The following is a 24,872-nucleotide window of genomic DNA, read 5'->3' as shown; positions in this document are numbered from 1 at the left end:
CTGATGAGATTCTTCTTCAAATCAGGGACATGCCTGACATTGGACAAGGTTCTGATAATGCCATCATACATCTTGATATTGATCGTTCCCATTCCAATAGTCTTACAAGAAGCATTATTTCCCATCAACACAACTCCACCTCGAACTGATTCGTATGTGGAGAACCATTCACGATTGGGACACATATGGTAGGAACAACCAGAGTCAAGAATCCATTCATCCTGTGATCTAACTTTATCATCAGTCACCAAAAGCATATCAGACTCACTCTCATCTTCAGCAATACTAGCTTCTGCAGAATCATCTCTTTTCTGTTGATTTTGAGCACCACCACCTGCCTTCTGCTTATTTAAAAGCTTATAGCATTCAGATTTAATATGCCCCTTCTTCTTACAGTAATTGCAGGTTAAATTCTTGTACTTAGATTTTGATCTAGCCTTCTTTTTGTCACCATATGAACCCCTTTCATTCGTTCTCCCTCTAGCTACCAAACCAACACCATCAGATTTATTGGTAGTTGTCAACTCATCATCAATCTTCTGCTTGCTTTGCAGATTCGTTTTGATATCCTCAATAGAGATTGTCTTTCTACCATAAATCATGGTATCCCTAAAGTGCTTATAAGATGGAGGCAGAGAACATAACAATAATAGGGCCAAATCTTCATCGTCTATTTTAACATCTATCCTTTTCAAATCAGTAACAATAGAATTGAACTCAGATATATGGGATTTAATAGAAGTACCTTCACCCATATGAAGGGTATACAGTTGTTGCTTCAATCTCAACCTATTGGTGAGGGATTTGGTGAGGTAGAGGTTCTCTAACTTCACCCATAACTCTGCAGCCGTTTTCTCTGAGAGAACTTCCTGTAGAACATCATTCGAAAGACACAACTGAATAGCTGAAAGGGCTTTATCATCCAAATCGCTCCAATCATCATCGGACATAGTTGCAGGTTTCTTCGCCTTCCCAAATAGGGTTTTCTTCAAACCCTGCTGCGTGAGAACAGCCATCATTCGAACCTGCCATAAACTAAAACTGATGTTGCCGTCAAACCTATCAATATCGTATTTCGTTGAAGCCATGGATCGAAGTAACCAAGAGCTCTGATACCAGTTTGTTAGAACAAACACCAAGAAATACGAATAAAGAGAGACAATAGATCCGTACGACACAGAGATTTAACGAGGTTCACACACCAGGGTGGTGTGCTACGTCCTCGGGCGAAGAAGAAGATGATTCACTATGCAGAAGAGAGATTACACCCTAACAGCGGCGAGGAAGAACTCGCCCTGAAACCCTAGCTTCGTGAAAACCCTAGAATACAATGACTCTCAACAAGCAACAGTACATTATATATATATACTCCAAATCGCGGTTCGACCCATCGGGTCACGGTCGATCCGATCGAACCATATCGCGGGCGCACCCCCCCTGCTTCCATCACAGATCTCAGAAAATTTTCCATTCGGGTCGCCGCCAAAATATGTCAGATCGGGTCAATCTTCAAAACGGGTCAAGAATTTGAGACAAACTTAACAGCATCGGGTTGAACATTACACCCAAAGATTGTCAAGATTGTATAGCGAGCGCTGGTGCAGAGATCAAACCACTTTGTCCCAATGCGACCACGGCGATAGCTTGGTATGATACGTGTATGATACGGTATTCAAATGAATCTATCTTCTCAATTTTGCAACAAGATCCAGTCATTTATCCTTATGGTCCAAAAAATATCACCAATTTGAAACAATATAATAAGATTGTTGGAGATTTGATGCATGGGCTTGTGAAACAAGCAGTTTCTGGTTCTACTACTCCCAAGTACTATGCAGCAGGTGATGTGATTTACTATACAAGCTTTGACACTGTGTATGGCTTAGTGCAATGCACCCCTGATATAACTTCGGATGAGTGCAATTCTTGCTTAACTGGTAGTATTAATATTGATATTCCAAACAAACTCTATCCAAGACAAGGTGGGAGAGTTCTTAAACCAAGTTGTAATCTAAGGTACGAGTTCAACAGTGCTTTCTACCAAACAACTCTTGCAGCGCTTCCTCCAACCACCAACTCAACAGTCACAGGTAGTGTGTATCTTGATTTGGTTACAATCAAACTTTATTTTATTTTATTTTATTTTATTTTGCTATTATTTTCCATTGAGTGCTTCTGGCCAATGGCCAGCCTAGTGGGCTGTAGTAGGTCCAAGGACCACCTACTCCTACACACATCCGGATATTAACATGGTTTGATCTAACGACCTCCTCCTTTGGGCGTCTACTCTTCTGGCCGAAACTACCACCACTAGGTTAAGTTAGTTATCATTAATTCTAGATTTTACAATCACACAAATTGAAATGTTCAAGCCAAACCATTATCCGAAAGAAAGAAATTTTATTAATTCTAGATTTTATAGTTCCACTACTTGAATTAATCAATTCCTCAATCTAAACTAAAATTTAGTACTCTAATAAAAGAAGGAATTAAATTAATTTTTAGTTTTGATATATGCAGAAAAAGGGAGAAATATTTCAACTCGAAGTATCATCGTGGTAGCTGTTAGATACCATACTTGGGTGAAGACTCAACTTCTGCATGCCTCGTCTTACTAATAACTCCTCAATGGTCATTTTTGTTCTGCAGCTAGTCATTTTCGCTCCATCCATCTGCATCTAGTCACTCTTTTGAACTGGTGCATCCAAAGGCCTTCTCTGAACATGCTCATACCATCGTAACCAACATTCTCTGAGCTTATCCTGAATTTGAGCAATTCCTAAATTTGTTTTAATCTTGTCGTTTCTTACTCTAAGGGTCATGCTACACATCCATCTCAGCCACACTCAGCTTATCTATGTTACGCTTCTTGACTGCTCAACATTCTGCACCATACATCATAACGGGTCTTATGACTATCCTGTAGAATTTTTCCTTAAGCTTTAGAGGAATACGTCGATCACATAACACTCCAGACGCCCCTCTCCATTTCATCCATCCTACTTTAATTCTGTGGAAAACATCATCATCAATCTCACCTTCTTTGTTTAAGGTAGAACCCAAATATCTGAAACAATCGCTTTGCAGGATTTCTCTCCCCTTAATTTTCACTCCCCGCTATCACTCCCCAATTGATTAAAGTTACATTACATATATTCCATCTTCATTTTACTTATCTTAAGATCTCTCAATTCCAAAGTTGATCTCCATAGTTCAAACTTATTATTAATCTCTGTCACTGTTTTACCAACCAGAGCAATATCATCTTCAAAAATCATGCACCATGGGATCTCTCCTTGAATATTCCAGGTTAACTCATCCATGATAAGTGTAAATAAGTAGGGGCTCAATGCGGATCTTTGATGTAACCCGCAAGTAATAGGGAACTCGACCCCTTGGCCTCTCACTGATCTCACACTAGTCACCACATCTCAATACATATCTTTAATTCTATCTACGTATTTACTTGACACCCATTTTTTCCCTCTTGTAGATTCTGTATTTTTCCATAAGCCTCCTAAGAAAGTAAATAGCTTCTATAGTGGATCTCCCAGGCATGAAACCAAATTGGTTCTGGGAGATATCGGTTTCCCTTCTTATGCAAACTTCTATTACCTTCTCCCATAGTTTAATGCCTCTATAGTTGTTGCAGCTCTATATATTGCCTTTATTCTTGTAAATTGGTACAATAACACTTCTCCTCCACTCATCAGGCATCTTTTTTGTGTTCATGATCTTGTTAAACAACTTGGTTAACTAAACAACCCCACATGCTCTCAAACTCTTCCACACTTTGATTGGGACCTCATCTGGGCCTAGTGTCTTCCCTATTTTCATTTTCCTTAGGGCTCTTTAATTGCAGGCGAGGATGAGATACAGGGAACTTTTTTAGAAGGTCAATCGATGGAGGCAATCACACCTCAATCAAGGCGACCTTCTCCTTTGGGTGTTGAGGTGGGATTGCCTTCCCAAAACAATACTCTTTCCAACTTAGAGTCCAACTCAAACTTGGAAGTAATCTTGGAGATGGATTGGATGGAAGTGGATAGGGTTGTATCCTCTATTGACCAAATTGGGTCTGATCCATTTGAATTGGCCCACGGTTTTGAGGTGGAACCATCTCATAGGCGCATTGTCGATTCTGCCCTTGCTGCGGATGGCAAGACTAAAGGATGTTGCAGAAGCTTGTGATTTGCCTCTAGAGGAGGTTATGCAGCTGCCATGGCCCCACCTCAGCAGGGCACGACGCTTGCTATAGATGGTGTAGACAAGGTGGATAGGCAGGCAAGATAAAGGGAAGAGTCCGAAGGTGGATGGACTATTTAACAAAAGAAGAAGGGTAAGAAGGTGTGCTCTAAGGATCAGGCCCTTGCTCGGGCTGATCATTCAACCTCCTCCCACTCGTGATCATGCAGGTCCTTTTTTGGAACATCCGTGGGATGAAGAAGACCTCTTCTAGGGACTCCTTAAGGAGGTTTGTTAGTGAACACATGCCTGATAATATCTGTATCGTGGAACCGATGATGGACTCTTCGAAATTCCCAAAGCTATTTTTCAATAAACTGGGGTTTGAGTATGACTTCATTCACAATGTGCGAGTCAACAAGGAACCCAGCCTGTGGGTAATGTGGAGAAGAAACCTTTCAAAACCTATGGTTTCTTCGATGTCTGATCAACAGATATCATTCCAGTTAAATTGGTAGGGTGGTACTGTTGCCATCTCGGTTATGCATGCTAAATGCCTCAAGGCAGATCGCAGGAGTCTATGGCTAGATCTGGTGTCTGGCCCTTTGTCTGGCCATGAGCGACGTGTTCTGGGTAGGTTCTGTAAGGGAGCTGCAATGGAATTTGGTGCTATGGTGGATTCCACTTCCATGATCCAAGTTCCCACTTTTGGGAGAAAATTCACTTGGAGTAACAACAGGAAAAGGGGTTATGTCGCTGCAGTGTTTGATATGTCTTTCATCAATTCTGATTGGCTGAGCATCTTCACTGATTGTATCCAACAGGTTATGCTCAGAGCTGCATCGGATCATGCCCCAATTTTGGTGAGTTCTGCAAACACTTTGAAACCAAAAAATTGTCCATTTCGCCTAAACAAATTCTAGTTGGACCATGCGGAGTTTACCTCGATGGTAGAGAACGCTTGGAATATGGAGACCATCAGTTCTTCCCCTATCCATACCCTGGCTCTGAAGCTCAAGAAGTTGAAACCCGTCATTCTGACATGGTCGCGATCTGCCTTCCCCAACCTGGATTTGGAGGTTAAGACCTCCAAAGATGATCTTGAGGGCATTCAGCGCAGAATTGAAGAAGAAGCGATGTTTGATCTACTTTTTGATTTAGAGGCTGATGTAAAAAATCGATACTCAAAGGCCTTGGAGATCCATGAGAAAATGTGGACAGAGAAGTCTAGAGTTAGATGGTTGAAGGAAGGAGACAGGAACTCTAGCTTCTTTCATGTTATGGCCAAAGTGGAAAGATAGAAAAATTCAATAAGAACCATTCTGAAGGATGATGGGACTGTGGTCAGCGATCAAGACTAGGTGGGGTCATATCTTGTGGGTTTTTATGAGAACTTTCACAGGCATGTGGATGTGGATACTCATCTAGATATTCTAGATTCCATTCCTCTGATTTTAAATCATGAAGATCGGATGTTGCTTGACGCGATCCCCTTAGACAATGAGATCAAGGTGGTTGTTTGGGACTTAGACCCTGATAGTTCACCTGGTCCAGATGGTTTCACTGGGGCCTTCTTCAGGAAGTTCTAGTCTACTATCCAAAAAGATGTTTGTAGGGCGGTCAAGTGTTTCTTCTCTTCAGGTACGCTCCCTAATGGAGTTAATAATTCTTTTTTTTTTTTTTGATTTCAAAGGTGAATGGTACTCGTACCTTGGACAAATTTCGTCCTCTATGTACGGACAATTTGTTTTGTAAAATTTTGTCCAAGATTATGGCTACCCGCATCAGTGGCTATCTTCCTAAACTGATTTCTCTGAAGCAAGGTGCTTTTTAGCATGAAAAACTCATCCAATCCAATATTGGATTGGCCTCAAAGCTTGCAAATCTGATGGGAAAAACTACTAGAGGGGGTGGAATGAGTCTTAAAATCGACATTAGGAAAGCCTTTGTGATACTATATCATGGGACTTCCTTTTTTTTACCCTTAGAAAATTTGGATTTTCTAAAACAATGACTGGTTGGATTAGCGAAATTCTCAAGTCTGCTAGAATTTTGATTCTTCTAAATGGTGGGCCGATTGGTTTCTTTGGGGCCAGCAGTGGACTCAGACAGGGAGACCCTATATCCCCTTTTTTTTATTATTATTGCTGAAGAGGTTTTATGCGAGGATTTGAAGGATATGGGAAGGAAAGGCCCCATCAAGCCTCTTTCTGGACCTCATGGCACTTCTATGCCTTCCCACCTCTTGTTTTCAGATGATATCTTCATTTTCATAAATGCCTTCAAAAGATTCGTCTACAACCTTAATTCTTTTTTGGAGAAATATCAGAGCTTCTCAAGGCAATGTTTTAATCTGGAAAAAAGCAAGATGTTTCTTGAAAAAATCCTTGCTACTAGGAAAATTTGGATTGCTGAGAAGATGGCTATTCCCATTTGTAGATTTCCAACCAAGTACTTGGGCTTGGAAATTTTTCAGGGATGAGTTAAGAGAGAGCCTCTTTTATCCACTATAGACAAGATCAAGGTCAGATTAGCAGGATAGAAGCGAAAGCTTCTTTCTTTGGCGGGAAGAGTGGAGTTGGTCAGATATGTTATTTCAGGGATGCCCTTGCACAGTTTATCTGTTTATTGTTGGCCGACATCTCTTATCAAGTGTATGGAGAAATGGATGAGGAATTTCATCTGGATGGAAGAGGTTGACACTACTAAGGCCATAATGGTGAATTGGGACTCGGTGTGTAAGCCTAAATGGGAAGCTGATTTGGGAATCCATCGGCTTCGCAATGTTAATCAAGCTTTCCTTGAAAAAATGACCTAAAAGATAAAAAATTAAAACTCTGATCATAGTAGACTGGTTCGAGCTAGATTCTTATCAATACATTTTTTTTTTTTACTTAAGGTCAGCAAAGTAATATATTAAAAAGAATGAATGAAATACAATTAACCCAAAGGGCTGAAATACACCAAAAAATTCGATTTCCTACTCCAGCTTCGACATTGCCATCAGCAGAGAAGGAAACATAAACAAAATTGAAGCTAACACAACTCAAGATTCACAAGAATCGGAATCTTGGTTTCTCCATAGCATCCCATTCCACATAATTAACCAAAAATCTTGGGGGAGACAACTACACTGATGAGGATCTAGTCGCAGCCACATATTTAGCAAAACCATCTGCTATTGTATTAACTTCACGGAAGCAATGACAAATGCTCCATCGAATTCTATTTAAATATCTTGCCACAGACAACCACCTTTGTCTAAAATCCAAGGGATAGATTCCTGTAGAATGCACCACACCACTACTTTCGAATCACACTCCACTTCTAACCAAGTTAGATCTAAGAGCTTGGCTATGTTGATTGCTTCAAAGAAACCAAAAAACGCAGCTCCAAAGTTGGAAGAGATACCTTCAAAGGAAGAGGAACAACGTAACGGATATCCATTATGATTACGAAAAATTCTCCCAACTCTTGCATAACCCGGGTTACCTAACAAGCACCCATCAATGTTAATTTTGCAACGTCCCACAGGTGGTCTCCCCTAATATAACTCTTTGATATGCTTTTGTTTAGGACTTGAATGCACCAAATGCATTGATGCCGAAAGATGAAGATCTCTTACTGACTTGATCTGAACAGGAGCAACAACTGGAAAATTCCCCAATTCATTAATCACTGCTTTCACCACAAGACTTGAAGGCTTACAATGGTTGTCATATTTTCTTCGGTTTCTTTCAAGCCAAGATATAGAACATACATCACTGAAACATAACAGATTTGCTTAAGCGGAGAAGCTGCTTTCCTTTTCCACCAAGAAAATAATTCTTGGATCGATAGGAAACCATGCCACATAAGATAAAAAAACATACAAGAATTCTGACCACACCATCTCAACAAAACTACAGTGTAAGAACAAATGAAGCATAGATTTAGAATTTGCATTGCATAAATAACACCTAGATGCAAGCAGAACCGCACAAGCCATAATCCTATCATCCGTAGGAACTCTACCATGAAGCAATCGCTATCCAAAAACTGAAAGTCGAGGAGGAAATCCTCTAGACCAAACCATATTATGCCATGGAACTTGCACATATCTGGAGCGAAGGCCCTCCCAAGATGATACAACTGAGAAATTACCAGACTGAGTGAAGGACCAAATTCTCTTATCTAGAATAGAAATAGAAGGAAGAGGAAACTTCTTAACCAGAGCAAAACCGACTGCAGCTATAGTGAATGAACTGCTGGAAGGTCCCACTTCCCATAAATAATAAAATCATCCACCTTAGCTTCAAGACGCTGAATGGGAGAGAATCCAATAGCCTCCATAATAGAGTTCTAAGAAAGCCACCGATCATACCAAAAGGAGACTAAAGAGCCATTTCCAATTACCCATCTCTCCTTTGATTCCACAAAGTCCCAGATCTTCCTAATCCCAGGAAGATCGAAGAGCAAATATATGATTTTTTAGGATTACCAGCAGAAGATAGGAGATGACGTCGTAAAAGGCTGCAGCAATAGAGGAATCCTTTTTGATGAGCCAGGCAAGTTTCCCAAGCATTGCCAAATTAACATCACATAAGCGACAAATGCCTAAGCCACCTTCCACCTTTAGTCTGACACATCACTTCATTTAACTATAATCGCCCTTGAAGAATTAGAATCCCTACTCCGAATAAAATTTCGAACCCATCTTTCCATTAAACAAATGGAAGAAGCAGGCCATAAATATATCGCAAATTTATGAATTGGGATGCTACCCATCATAGACTTAACCAAGTCCACTCAATCTGCCATTGACAACATCTTCCCTTTCCATCCAGCCAATCGAGCTTTGAATTTATCCACAAGAGCCAATATAAATTATTTTTTCACTCTGCCTTTGAAGATTTCAACTCCCAAGTAGTGAATAGGGAACTTGCATTCAGGGATATCAATAATTTCTCTGATTCTCCTCTTCCTTGCAGCTTGAATCTTGGCCAAGAAAAGCTTGCTTTTATCCATGCTAATACATTGACCTGAGTAAGCCTGGTATAAGTCTAAAAATCTCTTCAGCCATTTAACCCATCTTCAGTCTGCATTATTAAATACAAAAATATTATCAGCATAAAGCAAATGAGTGAGGGTCGAAACATTCCTAGAGTTAGGAAGAGAACGAATCTTCTTCTTCAACAATAGATCATGAAGACCACAACAAAGAACTTCCTCTATAATAATGAATAGAATAGGGGAAAGGGGATCCCCTTGACGCAAGCCTCATTCCACCCCAAAAAAACCAACTGGGCCCCCGTTAAACAGAACTGATAAATGAGTAGATAAAAGGATTTGGTGAATACGATCAATCAAAGTCTGAAAAAATCCATACTTAAGCATGACATCAAAAAGAAAAGACCAGTCCAATATATCATAGGCCTTTTGGATATCAAGCTTAAAAAGCCAAGCCTCCCCCAAATGCCTTAGAGTACATCAAGTTGGCAAGCTTTGATGCCAAACAGATATTAGAGAAAATGATCTTCCCTCTCTTAAATGCCCCTTGCTCTTCAGAGATTAGCCGAGGGAGAATGGTAGATAACCGCTTGGCCATAATCTTTAGAATTAATTTAAAAAAGAAATTCCCAATACAAAGAGGTCGGAATTGACCCACCCTAGAAGCACCAGACACCTTAGGGATTAAAGTTAGAAAATTTGAATTGACCCCCTTGGTAACCACACCCTCTGAAAAAAAATTCTACACAGCTAAACAAACCTCAGGGTCCATAATGGTCCAACACGATCGGTAAAATGAACCAGGGAAACCATCAGGGCCGGGAGCACTAGAAGGGTCCAAATCAAAGACCGCAACCTTAACCTCATCAGCTGTAGGAGAAGACATAAGCATGGAATTATCTTCTTCAGTAATAATCAAAGGAATACAATTCAGAATATTAGAAGCAGATACCGCCAAATCTCTCTTTTGAAAATTTTCAAAATGGGCAGCCACAAATTGACGGATACCAGCTGGATCAGTCATAGTTCCACAATCCCCATCATGAATTTCCTTGATTTGATTCTTTCCTCGCCTGATTCTAGTCATCATATGAAAGAACTTCGTGTTCCGATCACCACAACAAAGCGACTTCATACGGGATTTCTTCACCCATACCTTCTCTTGAAGATTTAATGCTAAATCATACTCCCTTTTAGCCGAGACTTTGACCTCAAAAAGAGATTCAGAAAACCATTCGCTTCAATTGATGCATGAACATACTCTAGGAGAAGTTTAGTTCTATTAACCTCATCATCAGCATTAGGAAATTTCTCCTTGGCCCAAGCTTTAAGATGATGTTTAAGCCTTTTAAGCTTGGAGGCAACAACAAATATAGGCATTTCAGATGATGGGGCCATCGATGATGAATGCACACACCTTAAAAAATCATCATGTTCTGACCAGAATCTTTGCATTCGAAAAGAAGCATTAGAAAGGCGAGGAATACCTTCACAAGACACAAGGAACAACTACTCTAATCATTGCCCTTATCTAGACATGGTCTTCTCAAGAAAGGCTATAAAGGCTCTTCCATCTGGCCTAGCATCAAAAGAATGTGGCATTTTGTGGAAAAGAATGAGAGGTGAGTTGTGGGTGAATGCAGAAAGATAGACTTCTGGAGACATAATTGGATGAGTCAAAAATCTATCTCTGAGATCTCTTACCTTGGGGAGGAAATTTTCAGAAACCAATTTCATACAGTGGATTTGTTTATTGATAATGGTGTGTGGAAGCTGCCTACTGTTGAGTCGAACCTTTTAAATCTAGTTTTTTATTCTATAAAGAAGCTGCCCCTTCCCTCCATCCCCATGGAAGATAAGTGTATATGGAAGCTCAAACCAATGGGGAACTTCACTGTAAAATCCGCTTGGGATGGCATTAGGGTGGTTGCCCCTGCTGTTCCTTGGGCATCGGTTGTTGGAATAAGGATCTTCCGTCTCGACTCTCTATCTTGGCTTGGCGTGGGTTCACGGGAAGCTGCCTACTGATGATAAAATCCAAAAGAAAGGGATTTTCTTGCCTTCCAGGTGCGACCTATGTGGCTGTAGCGAGGAATCCCTCAACCATCTCTTTCTTGACCGTAGTTATTCTTCTGATGTATGGACCAAGTCTGTCGCTATGTTCAACGTGCTATGGTCCAATCTCCCTACAATGGCTGATGTTGTTAAATGGTGAAGGAACAAGGGTTGAGGTTGGTCCCTGAAGAGGCCTTGGATGATAGGGTTGGCTGTGACGCTAGAGGCAATTTGGAAAGAAAGAAATCTTAGGTGGTATGAGGACAAGACTCGCTAGTCTTCCATGGTGGCGGCTACTATAATCAAGGACGTCTCTTTTATTTGCAACGGTATAAATATCTCTCCATCTAATGCCTCATATCTCGTTTTGAGTAGATGGCTCCTTCTTACCATTCGGCCTACTTCAGCTCTAAATATCTTAGAAGTCCATTGGTGTAAACCGCCTAGCTCATGGGTGAAGTTGAATGTGGATGGATGTTCCTTGGGTAACCTGGACGGGCAGGTGTTGGTGTTATCTTCAGAGATCATAATGGGAAGATGATCCTTTCTTTTGGCTTCTACATGGGTCTGGCTACAAACTTCCAAGTGGAAATCTGGAGTATCGATGTGAGAAAAATTTGGATAGAATTTGATTCTTCCTTTGCGGTCGCCCTGTTCCATCATAGGCTCATCCCATAGTTTGTGTATCAGGAGTGGACCAACCTCATCAGCTATGTCAACTCTATTGAATGGAATATTTCCCATTGTTTCCGAGAAACAAACCCTTTGGCTGATTTCTTAGCCAAAGATATGGCAAAATCTAGATCGTCCGGAGTCAGAGATTCATTTCTTTGGTCTATTATGGACGAGCTAAATTTAGATGAAGCTGGTCGCTCTCATTTCAGATTCTATAGATAGTGATAGTGAGCCTTTGCTGATGGCAATGCCAAAGGTGGAGGCTCGCTCTGTCAGTTGTTGAGTTTTTATTTCTTTTTTCTCTCTGTATTTGATTAATTTTTTTCACTTCTTAATAATATTTGGATCTTCTACCCAAAAAAAACCTCATGCACTCCTATCTTTGGTACATACCTATGACTCCTATTGTTAAGCAGGATACTCAAACCGCTCCTATTAGGGTCGTCTCCATTAAGTAGGTTACAAAAATACTCATCCCATCTCCTCTTTATGTTTTCATCCTTCACAAGCACTCTACCCTTCTCATTCTTGCATTGAACATGGTCAAGATCCCTACTCTTCCTTTCCTAAATATTAGCTATCCTATATATAGCATGTTCCCCTTCCTTGATATTTAAGTTGTTATAGAAATCATCGTATTTTCTCACTCTAGCTTCCCCACAACCTTTCTTGCTTCGTTTCTGGTAGCCTTATACCTCTTCTTATCTTCAACTTCCTCAGCCATTTGCCAAATCTTAAAATTATCTTTCTTAGTCTTGATGGTTGCCTGGACCTCTACATCCCACCACCAAGTCTCTCTAGGAGCCAACTTAGTACCCCTAAACACCCCTAGGACCTCTTCAACAACTTTCTTAATGCACTTTGTCATTTCATGCCACATTGTGTTGGCGTCCCCTTCACAATCCCACTCCTCATGCTTCACTACATTATCTGTAAAAGACCCCACTGACTCATCTTTCAATTTTCACCACCTAATCTTAGGGAAAACGTGATTCCTTGGTTTCTTCTTCAATAAACAAAAGCACATGTCCAAGATCAACAATCTATGTTGAGAGGTTAAACTTCCCCAGGGATGACCTTACAATCCTTACACATCCATCTATCCGACCTTCTAGTGAGGAAGAAGTCTATTTGACTAAAATGCTGTCCACTTTTGTATGCAATTAAGTGTTCTTCTCTCTTACCAAAAAGAGTGTTAGTAATGGATAGATCATAGGCAATTGCGAAGTCCAAAACTGAGGTTCCCTCCTCATTTCTCTCCCCAACTCCATTACCTCCATGTACATCAACATAACCGCTCCTATCCTTTCCAATGTGTCCATTCAGATCTCCTCCCATAATAATCTTTTCATCCGGTCTAAAGCTATGTATCAATTTATCCATGTGTTTCCAAAATTGTAGCTTGTAGCTCTCATCCAATCCCACTTGGGGAGCATATACGCTAATAATATTGACCACCTTTTTATCTAACACCAGTTTTAGGGATAGGATCCTATCTCCCATTCTTTTAACATCCACCACATCATTCTTCAGGTCTTTATCCACCACTATACTCCACCTCTACCACTTTGGTCTCCTGCATACCAAAGTTTAAAGTCCTCCAACATCTTAGCTTTCATCCCTTTCCATCTAGTTTCTTGGATACATGCAATATTAATCCTTCTCCTTCTCATGACATCTATCAACTCCAAACTCTTGCCCATCAACAAACCAATGTTCCAGGTAGCCCATTGAATGCCCTTTTTATTGTCAACATTCATAACATGCTCTTGTACATGTTGCAAGGTAGATTGATGTCGTGTGTCGTTATCGTGGGATGCCCTGACAACAGAAACAAAAGACATAGGACACAAGAGAGAGGTAAAATAGGATAAAAAAATACGGGGATCCATGCAAAGGGTAGATTGGCTGGATATATAATCCGATATCAGTTGCCTACCTGACGCACCGAGGTGTAACAATATATATATATATATATATTGAGAGAGAGAGAGATAGAGAGAGAGAGAGAGAGAGAGAGAGAGAGAGAGAGAGAGAGAGAGAGAGAGAGAGAGAGCGAACAGAAAGAAACAGGTAAAGAAAGAAACCTAGCTTAATAAACAGGAGTTCTCACTATAAAGAGGACTAATCTACATAGATGAAATTTATCCAAGGAAAAACCCTGTGGTGGATTCCACCTATGTGGATCAGACTGGACAAAAATAATTTTCATACAAGAACCTGATCCGTGGAGTGGAAAATTCTAGTTTAGTACACTTCTTGCACAAGAAACATAAAAACATGAGAAGTATTTGGCATTTTAACTTTGGCAACTTTTGTGTAACTTTTTTTGATCGTTGAAAACACAATAACATAAATTCCTAATATGGTAGGCCATATGGAGAGTTGGAACCTAAAAATTTATGTTTGAGAATTGTAATTAGTAAATATGATCTTCAATCTAAATTAAAAATTATGTATTCAACAACTTGGCCCAGCCCATTATGATTACGGAAGCATTTTTTATTTTGCTTGATGATTCATGTTTTTCCCATTCAACTAAAGCAAGGGAGAAATTATTTGTTATTATCATTTTTATAACTTTCATCGTGGTCATTCTAGTATCAAGTGTCCAAACTCCATATGCTTTCTAGAAGGAAGAAACTGAAAACCATTCATGGTTCATAATCCACTCCTTCCAAAATTCAATAAGGTATCCATGACAACATAAGAAATAATTGATTGTATTGTAATTGTAAATGCAATTCAAAACATGATGGGTGCATCTGTAATTGAATTACTATGTTTAAGAAATATTTGCTTATTAGATTTACAAATTATGTTTAGATGAAGATGATCAAAATGAGTCCTTACAAGTCAACTTTGATACAATAAAAGCTGCCACAAATGACTTCTCAGATGAAAATAAAATTGGAGAAGGAGGATTTGGAGCTGTTTACAAGGTACAGATTTTTCCCATTAAGGATATTACGTTTCAAATACTTGAAGGTTTTTTATATCAACATTGATGAAATTACAATTTTTGTATCTTCTAATTTATACTGTATATATACATTCAGGGTATGCTTTTGGATGGACAAATGATAGCTGTGAAGAGGCTCTCCAAAAATTCTGGACAGGGTGAAATAGAATTTAAGAATGAGGTTCAACTAGTGGCCAAGTTGCAGCACAGGAATCTTGTTAGGATCCTTGGCTTTTGCTTAAAAGGAGAGGAAAAACTGCTCATCTATGAATTTGTGCCAAATAATAGTCTTAACCACTTTATTTTTGGTATGACTCTGTTCCACATTTCTTTGAAGTTAAATATTTTAGTAAAATAAAATTACTTTAACATTTATAAGTGGAATTCAAAAACCTAAGAATTTGGATTTTTTGGGTAGGTGAAAAGTACCTCAAAATTTCAATTAAAAGAAATATACAATTTTCTTCTTACTGGAAAGAAAATTTTTGTGATCAAAATTTACCTCTCAAGTTCAATCATCCACCTATCTACTAACCTTGAAGCATGCTTTCTCATTTGCAATAGTTGCATTTAATATTTATTTTGATAAGAAGATACTTCATGATTTTAGTCTTAACTTGATACTTTTTTTGGAATCATTTATATGTAGATCCAATCAAACGCTCACAGTTAGATTGGACACAACGTTACAAAATCATTGAGGGGATTGCTCGAGGTCTTCTTTATCTTCATGAAGATTCTCGATTGAAGATTATTCACAGAGATCTAAAAGCCAGCAATGTTTTGTTAGATGGGGAGATGAATGCAAAAATCGCAGATTTTGGCATGGCAAGGCTCTTTGTAGCTGACCAAACTCAATCCAATACTAATAGGATTGTTGGAACATAGTAAGTTCAAGCTCTATGAATCCATTGATTGTACCTGTTGTTTAAGAAGTAATTTTATTGATCTATCTGATTAGCAGTGAAGTGAGTGAAAAAACCAAGAGAGACGTAAAATTAACCTCTTTTTTTCACTTTACTATGCAACTGAACATTTTTTTTTTTTCTCATTTCACTTCCCTCACTATAAAGTATTTATGTTATTTCACCTCCCTTCACCTTTAACCATACATGGTCTAAATGATTCACACATAAGCCCGGCCTGATTGATTTCAACCAAGAGAATTTGAGAATATCTGGTTTAAGGGATCATAAGTTTGATAGGGCATTGTTATTTTATTTATATTTCCTATTGGAAGACAATTGCTTTACTTATTATTACATTCAATTCTTGTATTAATATAATTTTTATCTTAAACTTCATGAGGATTGAAGTGAAAAAAAGAAAAACATATTTTGAATTAGTAATCACTTGAAACTAATTAATTGTATTGAGATGGAATGTAGTGGATATATGGCGCCAGAGTACATAATGCAAGGACAAGTCTCGGTTAAGACAGACGTGTTTAGTTTTGGAATCTTACTTCTCGAGATCGTGAGTGGTCAAAGAAACAACAATGTCGATCAATCATGGAGCACCGAGTGCGGCCTTCTCGACTATGTAAGTAGGAACACTTGTCATCTCCCTACCCCACTCCCACCCCGCCCCACCATATTTAAGTGTTAATTTTTTTCTGAAATCCATGGAAGATCCCTTTCCACCCCCCTTGCTTAGGGATCTCTCTCTTATTTTTCAGTTAAAATGTATGTATATTGTTGTAGGCATGGAGAAAATGGACGGAGGGTGCAGCTTCGTCATTGATAGATCCTAATTTGGGAGAAAATTATGATAGGTCTGAAGTGAATAGGTGCATTCATATTGGACTATTATGTGCTCAAGCAAATGCATCAAACAGACCCACCATGGCCACTGTTGTTCAAAAGCTCAATAGTTACTCTGAATCTCTCCCATTGCCTTCAGCAGCAGCCTTTGTAATGGGTAGCGAAATCCAGTTTGGTGAATTTTCCACAGATGGTTCAAGAGTAACAAAATCAGATCAGTCGGAAACAAAGTCCATAAATGAAATGTCAATTACTGACTTTTCTGGTCGATAGTGTTGGTGAAGGAAGAACTTACTACAAGTTGGATGCTTGATTTACAAGACCTTGAGTTACTAGTCTGTGAAGGGGAAGCTAATGGAAATTAAGTGCAATTCATACTACTCCAAGGAACATCTTCTTGTTATTTTATTTTTTATTATTTATTTATTTATTTTATTTTTTTACCGCGGCTATATGTTGAACTGTAATTCATACTACTCCAAGGAACATATTTTAAATTTTACTTGAAATATGCAAAGATATGGCTACATATGTACATTGTTTTTTTTTTTTTTTTTTTCTCATATTTTTGGAGGGAGAGGGATAGGTATGCCACTAGTGTAGGGTAAGCTGGCGGACAGCACCAATGGGTAGCATATGATGAGGTATCAGACAGGAAAAATATGGGGACCATTTCAAAAAAGGGAAGAGAGAGATAGACACAGTGGGTGCTAGCTTATGGTATACTAGCGGCATATCCAACCTTTTTCCATTTTTAAAATAATCAATTTTTGTGCTTACTTTGTCAAGGAGGAGGTGCTGAAGATAAATCCACATAGTTATGTTCGTTTGCGTTGGATTTGCCCCAACTTATACTCTTAATGATATTTATTGGAATGCTCAGGGTAGGCCTTGTTATGTGTTTGTTTGAACCTTTATTCAGGTACCAATGGTCATGTAGAAGGTGGAAGAGTGATCTAAATTTTCAAATCATTGAACACACATTGTATAAAAAATCAACATCCACGATCCCCTCCTTCACCCTGATTTCAAGCATGCATTGCTCTCTCTATTTATTATTCAACTTTCATTTTTCAACGTTTTCAATTACAGGCCCACAATTTTACCAAAAAAAATGTAGAGCCACAACCATATTGTGGCCCAACTCAAGCCCACTCTCCATATTGTTTCCAACTACTCCTGAATCCGACACAACCTAGGTTGTTAATGTTACATAATTTCATTACCAAAAAAAAAAAAATGTTACATAATTTAAGGCATGCATTGTAAAGGGTTTACAAAAGAAAAAAAGATTATAAAAGGGATTTAGGATTGCTTTTATTTCTATTTAGAGCTATTGTAATCTATTAAGCGAGGTCTTGGCAGGAGTTGGGGTCTTAGCTAGATGAGAATTGAACAACATATGAGACCCTGAATAGGATATTACTCTATAGATGTAGGAAATCGATTGAATCATGTCTATCGTGTACTTTGTAGATGTGACTAGTGACGTGTTGTGCTTGATTGGATATTTCATAATTTAGGAGGTATTACATGATCGTTACTTACAACTTTTTCCTTTTCAATTTTTTTGAATACATTTTATGTTGCGAGATAATATGAATTTTTTTTTTTTTTTTTTTTTTTCAATCACTCTTATCCTTTTAATTTTAGGTGAGATGTTCTCTAAATGTCCTCGGTTATAGTTCTCGGTTCCTTAGTCATGAATATAACTGTTCTCCACCTCCCTTGTCTCTGTTTGTGTGGGGGTTAATCCTGAAAGAAAATAAATACGGAACGATTCATAAAGATCGATAAGCATGCACGACAAACACTACAAAGACAAGTTTTAGGCATACCTGAATCCATGGCTGAAGAATAAGAACTCCTCAATATCTTCTTGTATGTTCTTCGTACAACACGATCAATATTGGTCTAGTCTACCCTCTTTCCCTTTTGCTTTTGGTCGTTAGCATCACTTAATGGATCAGTGATAACTATATATAGGAGTGAGGGTAGGGACCAACCCTGCAATAAAATTAGGGTTTCCTTCCCATTAAGGAAAAAATACCTTAGGTCCACACATAGTAATAAATATTTCATACCATTAAGTTGTGCTAATAGAATCCAATATCTCCATAAAGATCATTTACCAATAATATTGGATTATTTCTGCTTACTCCATCTTTAGTCAACACCACTAAATCGGTTTTGGAAACAAATCTTTGACTATGCTAGCCCACCTAATAGGAAATCTTACAATCTCCCACTTGGGCAGCATATGTCACAAGTTTTAGATTTTAAAATTTATTTAAAAGGACTCTCCGATTTAGATAAACTGAATGTGGCCACAAACAAAACAGTGTCGAATGGAGTGCACCTTAAACCAAATGCCTTGGTCCGAATGAGAATTACAAACACCTAACCGTATTGATCATCACATCTAAAGCGATATGAGACCACACACGTCAAAGTGCTCATAACATCACCGACTTGGGCTGAGCAGTATGAAAGTGTGGTATGGAAATAACATGCTATAGTGATCATCATGTCTATTTTCAAATTGGTCCTGGCTCGAAAACCAAATGAGCCCTATGAGACAAATACCGAAGGTCTCATTAACTACAAGCGTCTCCCAAACACTCAAGCTTCAATTAAAGAAGCTCATTGGGACTGGGTCCCAATGTCCCACAACACTAGCACTAGACCTCAATCAAACGAGGCTTTACTAGCGAACTGGATGTGTGTGTATTGACTGGAACCTCAGATATCGAATGAGGTAAATACACCACATATAACCTCAATTTTCTGTATGAGGCAAATAAATAAGTGTATACATATAAACAAATGGCCATAATAAAAATGCATATATATTATTGAGAAAAATAATAATGCATCATATGTATAAACTAAAATTGAAAGTCAAATGCGAACATATTGAGCAAAACTCCCACTAATAAAATTCATCAAAAGAACTAACAAGTCTCATATTAGTGACATACTCTTGAAAGACTTTTGGAGTCGAGCTTTAGTAAGATGATCTGCAATCATGTTTTCTGTAGCAATCTGTTCCATTGTAATCTGTGACTCTTGAACTTTCTCTTTGACAAAAAATTACTTAATGTCAATGTGTATAGAGTCTGAAGTACTTTTACGGTTATGAGAGAAACAAACCGCAGCGGAGTTGTCACAGAACATCCTTAATGGTTTAGACATAGAGTCAACAATTTGTAATAATATAGTTCTACAGAAATTTATGATTCATGAGCTTACTCCCACTGATCTTTAGATAAACCTATTCGATTCCTCTCATTTTCATAAAGAACCTTAGCTTGAACATAATTAACAACCACTGACTTAGCTCATCAATTAAGATTAAAATTTATTATCATAATGGCCAGAGAAATATTAAAGGATTAGGTCCATTCCTTAAAATTGGAACCATTCAATCTTTTTTAACAGAAAATAGCTGAGAAGTCAAAGCTGACAAATATAATCATACATATTTACCAAAATATATAATATGCAAGAACAGAAGGCATATTAAACTTCCCAACAATATAATTAAATCTAACTAACTGGACTATTAATCAGATTTATCCCAGTATTGTTTTCAATAACTGCAGGAAAACAAAAACTGGGGAAAGATCTGACATCATCGGGGTCACACCTGTGGTGGCAAGATCGCCCAACACGTAGTGAAATCTTTCACATGCAAGGCGAGATGCTCGAAACAACGCCACTTTGAAGATTCCGTCACCTGTGGTGGCAAGACAAGAACCTCCAAAGCTATGAAACCCAAAATGTCACCCTCACACTATCAAGCGAAACTGACCAAATGAAGACTCACCTGTGGTGGCAAGAGCACATCATTCGCCATATGGTCTCCTTGACTGCAACCCATCCTGAATAGTCAATAGTAATTTCACAATCTCAGTAACTAGCCCACTAAGTGGAAGCATAATCACTGAAATTATGAAAACCTATAAACTTGGATTGCTACCAAATGCCCGTGGGTTTAGATTTTGGATGCAAACAACAAGATGAGCTATTTCAGTATTTAATTAATAAAATATTCACCATAAGCCCACAAAAGCAACCCATTATAAACCCTAATAGTCAATATGGTAACACCATAATTTAACAGTTATCAAAGTGAGTACATTCTTAGTATGACAGTTTTGTACTTCCAGCCATTACTATAAATAAATAAAAATCTAAATATGGCATTTTCTATGATGACAACATGCTAAATATGAAAGTTCATAACATTTATTCATGATAACAAAAAACACATGAAATATGTTACTTTATCCATAATTCATTAGATATACCAAGTTGTATACAAAAATAAACTTTCAACCCAAATGACTTTAATATCCAACATAAATATTAGCCCATAAACTTTAAAGTCAATCATAATAAAACCCCATAATTTCTTCAAGTCAAAAGAAAATTAGCTAATAGGGCACATGAACCGAATAACTTATAGGCTAAAAACAACAATAAGTCTTTAACAAATAAAGGTAATGTTGGCTTAGATCCATAGTAAGTATAAATAACTTCATAGGTTTTATACCAATAAACCACTAAAACTTCAATGAATTCATTTAAATCATTCAAATATAATATATCTGTTTTATCTCGATGAATTTTCAATAAAATTGAACTTTATCACAAGTACAAATATGACATAAATTTGAAGAAATATTACTTAAACAATGCACTTGTGATATTTTAAATCATAAATGGGTGTCAAAACTCATAATTATGTGTCTCGTGACGAAACCTGATGTCACGGATGATTAATATAACATCGAAGAAATATCAAAATACCTCAGATTGATTTAAAATTTATGAAACGACAAGTGTAGTATACATAATAAAACATGTATGATACATCTATTACCCTTAATAAGATAATAATTTATTCTCCCATTAATATAAGAGAGTAGGACTAGATAACCTAATAAAAATACCATTTATAAGAGTCAATATCAGTTTATATTAGAACTAGATTTAACTGTTGGCTTGAACAAACACGGTCAAAATAGGCAACAGTATAAACAGATTTCAGAAGTCATTTCAATAAATCAAAATTAAATGATTTCTGATTCCATTTGCATAAACTGTTTATGGTCTATACAATTATTAAACTCCAAAAATGGATTTCAATGAAATTATGATGAAAATAGTTAATAAACCATCAACATGTACAAGCAACGTAGGATGATCTTGTGTCATAACATCTCAAATGTGAGTATATGTATCATCATTAATATTAATCTTTAAGATGCCAACTCTACCCACAAGAATCTTCACAAAAAATTCGATTTAAATAGACCACACCAATAACAAAGTTTTAACTTGGTGAGATTCATGTGCATTCACTGTAATGACTATATCACTCAAGAGTTATAGCTGAAACTGTATCCTTATCATTTAAGACAGGAATACACTGGTCCTCTCATTTTCTTGTATTAACTGTGAAAAGAACAATAACTTTTGAGATACCCTCACCTTTGAGATCAGAATCCTTAGGTTGCTGTCATTTTCTTTTATTTTTGTGATATCATCTTGAGGCAAATGTCACCTACTATGCTGCCCTAGGGAAAACCATAAAAGAACAAGATACGTCACTTTGGTGGAATCCACATCACCCTTTCATGGTCCCCTAGAAATGCGTTTTGCAACTAAACATGTGCGAAAGCTTACATCCAATTTAACTCCAATATATTTATTCATCATAGAGTATTCCAAATATGACATGCAAACATAAAATGTCATTAATTTTCTGCCTATGTCATTCATAAATGACCTTTTTTAATATCATAGTAATGATAAACCAGTGCAAAAACATGTATAAACAGAAATACAATTCTGAAGCCACTATAGAATAAAGACAAAACACTATAGTTGTTCCAAAATAGTTATGGAACACAAAATATAGGTCTCATTTTTTTTGTTTTAAATTCAACCAGTATATTGAACATACATCCACTGGTCGAACCATAAACAACATTTCAGAATATATAATTACATCCTCCCACTGGTTTGACTAGTTAAGTAATTATCCACAACATCCTAAGTACATAATAAAGTGACATCATGAAAAATAATGGTATTTTATTATTTACAAGGCCTTGGGACTCTCAAAATAATTATTTTAAATATGAAAAACTTCATTGGACATTATTTGAAGACTGACCATTACAAAAAGACTCATTTATTTCAATGCATTTCCATTAAAATTACCTTTATCATAAATAGACTATAGAACAGATGTCACAAACATTATTGTATTGAAGAACCCATCAAAATAACCGGGGTTGGTTCAAGAAAATCACAAAACAAGAAGTTTATGCCATATAAATAAATCAATACATAGACAATATTAGATTTATCTATCAACTGTAGTAGGATAAAATTTTATCCTACAAAATATAACGGGATTATAGATTTTGTAATCTCAGGTGTGACAGTATTCCGTCCTCTCAAGTGGCACAATAAATACCCATCATAAGAGTCAATAAACCATTTCATTTTGAATCGGATCAAAACTGGTTCGATTAGTCTTCGAAAGATCCGGCAGTCTGCTATCCCACTCAATAAGCAAAGAGAAAGGGAAAAGACAATTGAAAATAAAGTCAGGGAGTTCCTAAGCTCTATCTGATGAAGAAAAAATAATAATAAAACCAAAGAATGACTTGACACCAATAAATTACACTAGTAACATATGGGGCACCATCAATAGCACCAGCTCAACTGCAAATTCTACACAAGATCATACTAATACAACCACAATAATAAGTAATTAATAAATGTTTCTTTTATCTTGTAATTAGCATGTTCATGCTCCAATAGCCCCTTCTAACTTTTAAAGTGTATCTATTTTTTTTTTTTTATTAGCATGGCATCATTAGGAGGAGCTCCAAACTTAGGGTTCAGTTTGAATTGGACTACTCTAGTAGAACACTGAACGAGATCAAGTTCAGTTACTGTCTTTACTCTCCAGCCTTCAGCCATAAAGAAAATAATTCCAATAATAGAACAGAGTAGAGTACTCTTTTGGAATAGCCCACCAGGTGGTTCCTATAACTCTGTAACTATCACATCATCCATGTAGCTAAGCACTGCATATATGAAAGAAACCATATAGAACACTGTTCAACAGTCCAAGCTTCAACAAGTAGCCACCCGAAATTTGAAATCTCCCATCTCCCGCAGATTGAAACCACCATTGATGCAACCACATGACTTGCAGAAAATCATGATAAACCTTTAAGGGAAGTTATTACTCTGTACACGTTATGATCGAGGAACCAAAAAAACATAAATATATGAACAGATCCTTCATCCGGAGTGTTTTCTCAGTTCTATATATGTACAAAAGTATCCATAAGTATCCATCTAACATCTTCATAACAGATCTTCCATTATATGTTGTTTACACAAAGAATATATATACAATAGAACAGAAAGAGACCCAAAATTCGATCCTGATCACCTTTTTGCGAACCGAACAAAGTAGTCGAGCATAAACGCAAAAATAAGTGAATGCTCAACAAACCTTAATCAAATTGATCAGGGCCTCATCCAGGGCACCATTCTTCCTCTCATATCCTGGAGGAGGATAAGGAAAGCACCTAGACATCCTTGAAGAATCAGAAACGCAGAACCAACCAGAGATCGTCTGCTAAAACTCAAGATTGTCCAAAAAGAATCTCTCCCTACACAAACAGTCATTGCTAATCCCAAAATCTAGGGTTCAACAATCAATAATGCAATCCAATCTCAAAATACACAAATTTGTTCGAGGTCAAGCCAAAAGGGGTTTTTTTTTTTAATTTAATTTAATTTAACTTTGCAAGTTTTGTCCTTTAGTAATAATATATAATATATTACTTTTCTCGTTTCTTCAAAACAAAACGACTCGAGGAGAAGAAAATGATTTTTATTACTGGTGGTACAGCCAATCGATTTTTTATGAACGAGGCTCTGATACTATTGATAGAAAAGAAATACGGAACGATTCATGAAGATCGATAAGCATGCACGACAAACACTACAAAGACAAGTTTTAGGCATACCTGAATCCATGGCTGAAGAATAAGAACTCCTCAATGTCTTCTTGTATGCTCCTCGTGTAATACGATCAATATTGATCTGGTCTACCCTCTTTTCCTTTTGCTTTTGGTCGTTAGCATCACTTAATGGGTCAGTGATAACTATATATAGGGGTGAGGGTAGGGACCAACCCTGCA

General features: G+C 37.4%; 1 protein-coding gene and 1 long non-coding RNA gene across 2 annotated transcripts; one reads left to right on the top strand and one right to left on the bottom strand.

Moving 5' to 3' along the window:
• Positions 1-1,601: 1,601 nt before the first annotated feature.
• Positions 1,602-17,062, top strand: LOC122062847 (cysteine-rich receptor-like protein kinase 25). The gene is made up of 12 exons (XM_042626500.1): positions 1,602-2,090; positions 3,863-4,159; positions 4,217-4,284; positions 4,416-4,622; positions 4,704-5,048; positions 5,109-5,462; positions 5,740-5,826; positions 14,712-14,846; positions 14,964-15,174; positions 15,516-15,753; positions 16,255-16,408; positions 16,570-17,062. Exons 1-12 carry the CDS (start codon positions 1,661-1,663, stop codon positions 16,900-16,902), a joined length of 2,859 nt encoding a protein of 952 aa, XP_042482434.1. The 5' UTR covers positions 1,602-1,660; the 3' UTR covers positions 16,903-17,062.
• A 3,094-nt stretch (positions 17,063-20,156) lies between these two features.
• LOC122062836 lies at positions 20,157-22,203 on the bottom strand. Its single transcript, XR_006135109.1, has 3 exons — positions 22,129-22,203; positions 20,459-20,513; positions 20,157-20,368 (listed from the first exon to the last, which is right to left on the bottom strand). It is a non-coding gene; the product is annotated as an uncharacterized LOC122062836 (long non-coding RNA).
• Positions 22,204-24,872: the final 2,669 nt, after the last annotated feature.

Source organism: Macadamia integrifolia, unplaced genomic scaffold (assembly GCF_013358625.1).
Source record: "Macadamia integrifolia cultivar HAES 741 unplaced genomic scaffold, SCU_Mint_v3 scaffold1129, whole genome shotgun sequence".
In the NCBI taxonomy this organism is placed as follows: Eukaryota; Viridiplantae; Streptophyta; class Magnoliopsida; order Proteales; family Proteaceae; genus Macadamia; species Macadamia integrifolia.
Note: the sequence above shows the minus strand (reverse complement) of the source record. Positions and strands in the feature narration are given on the sequence as shown.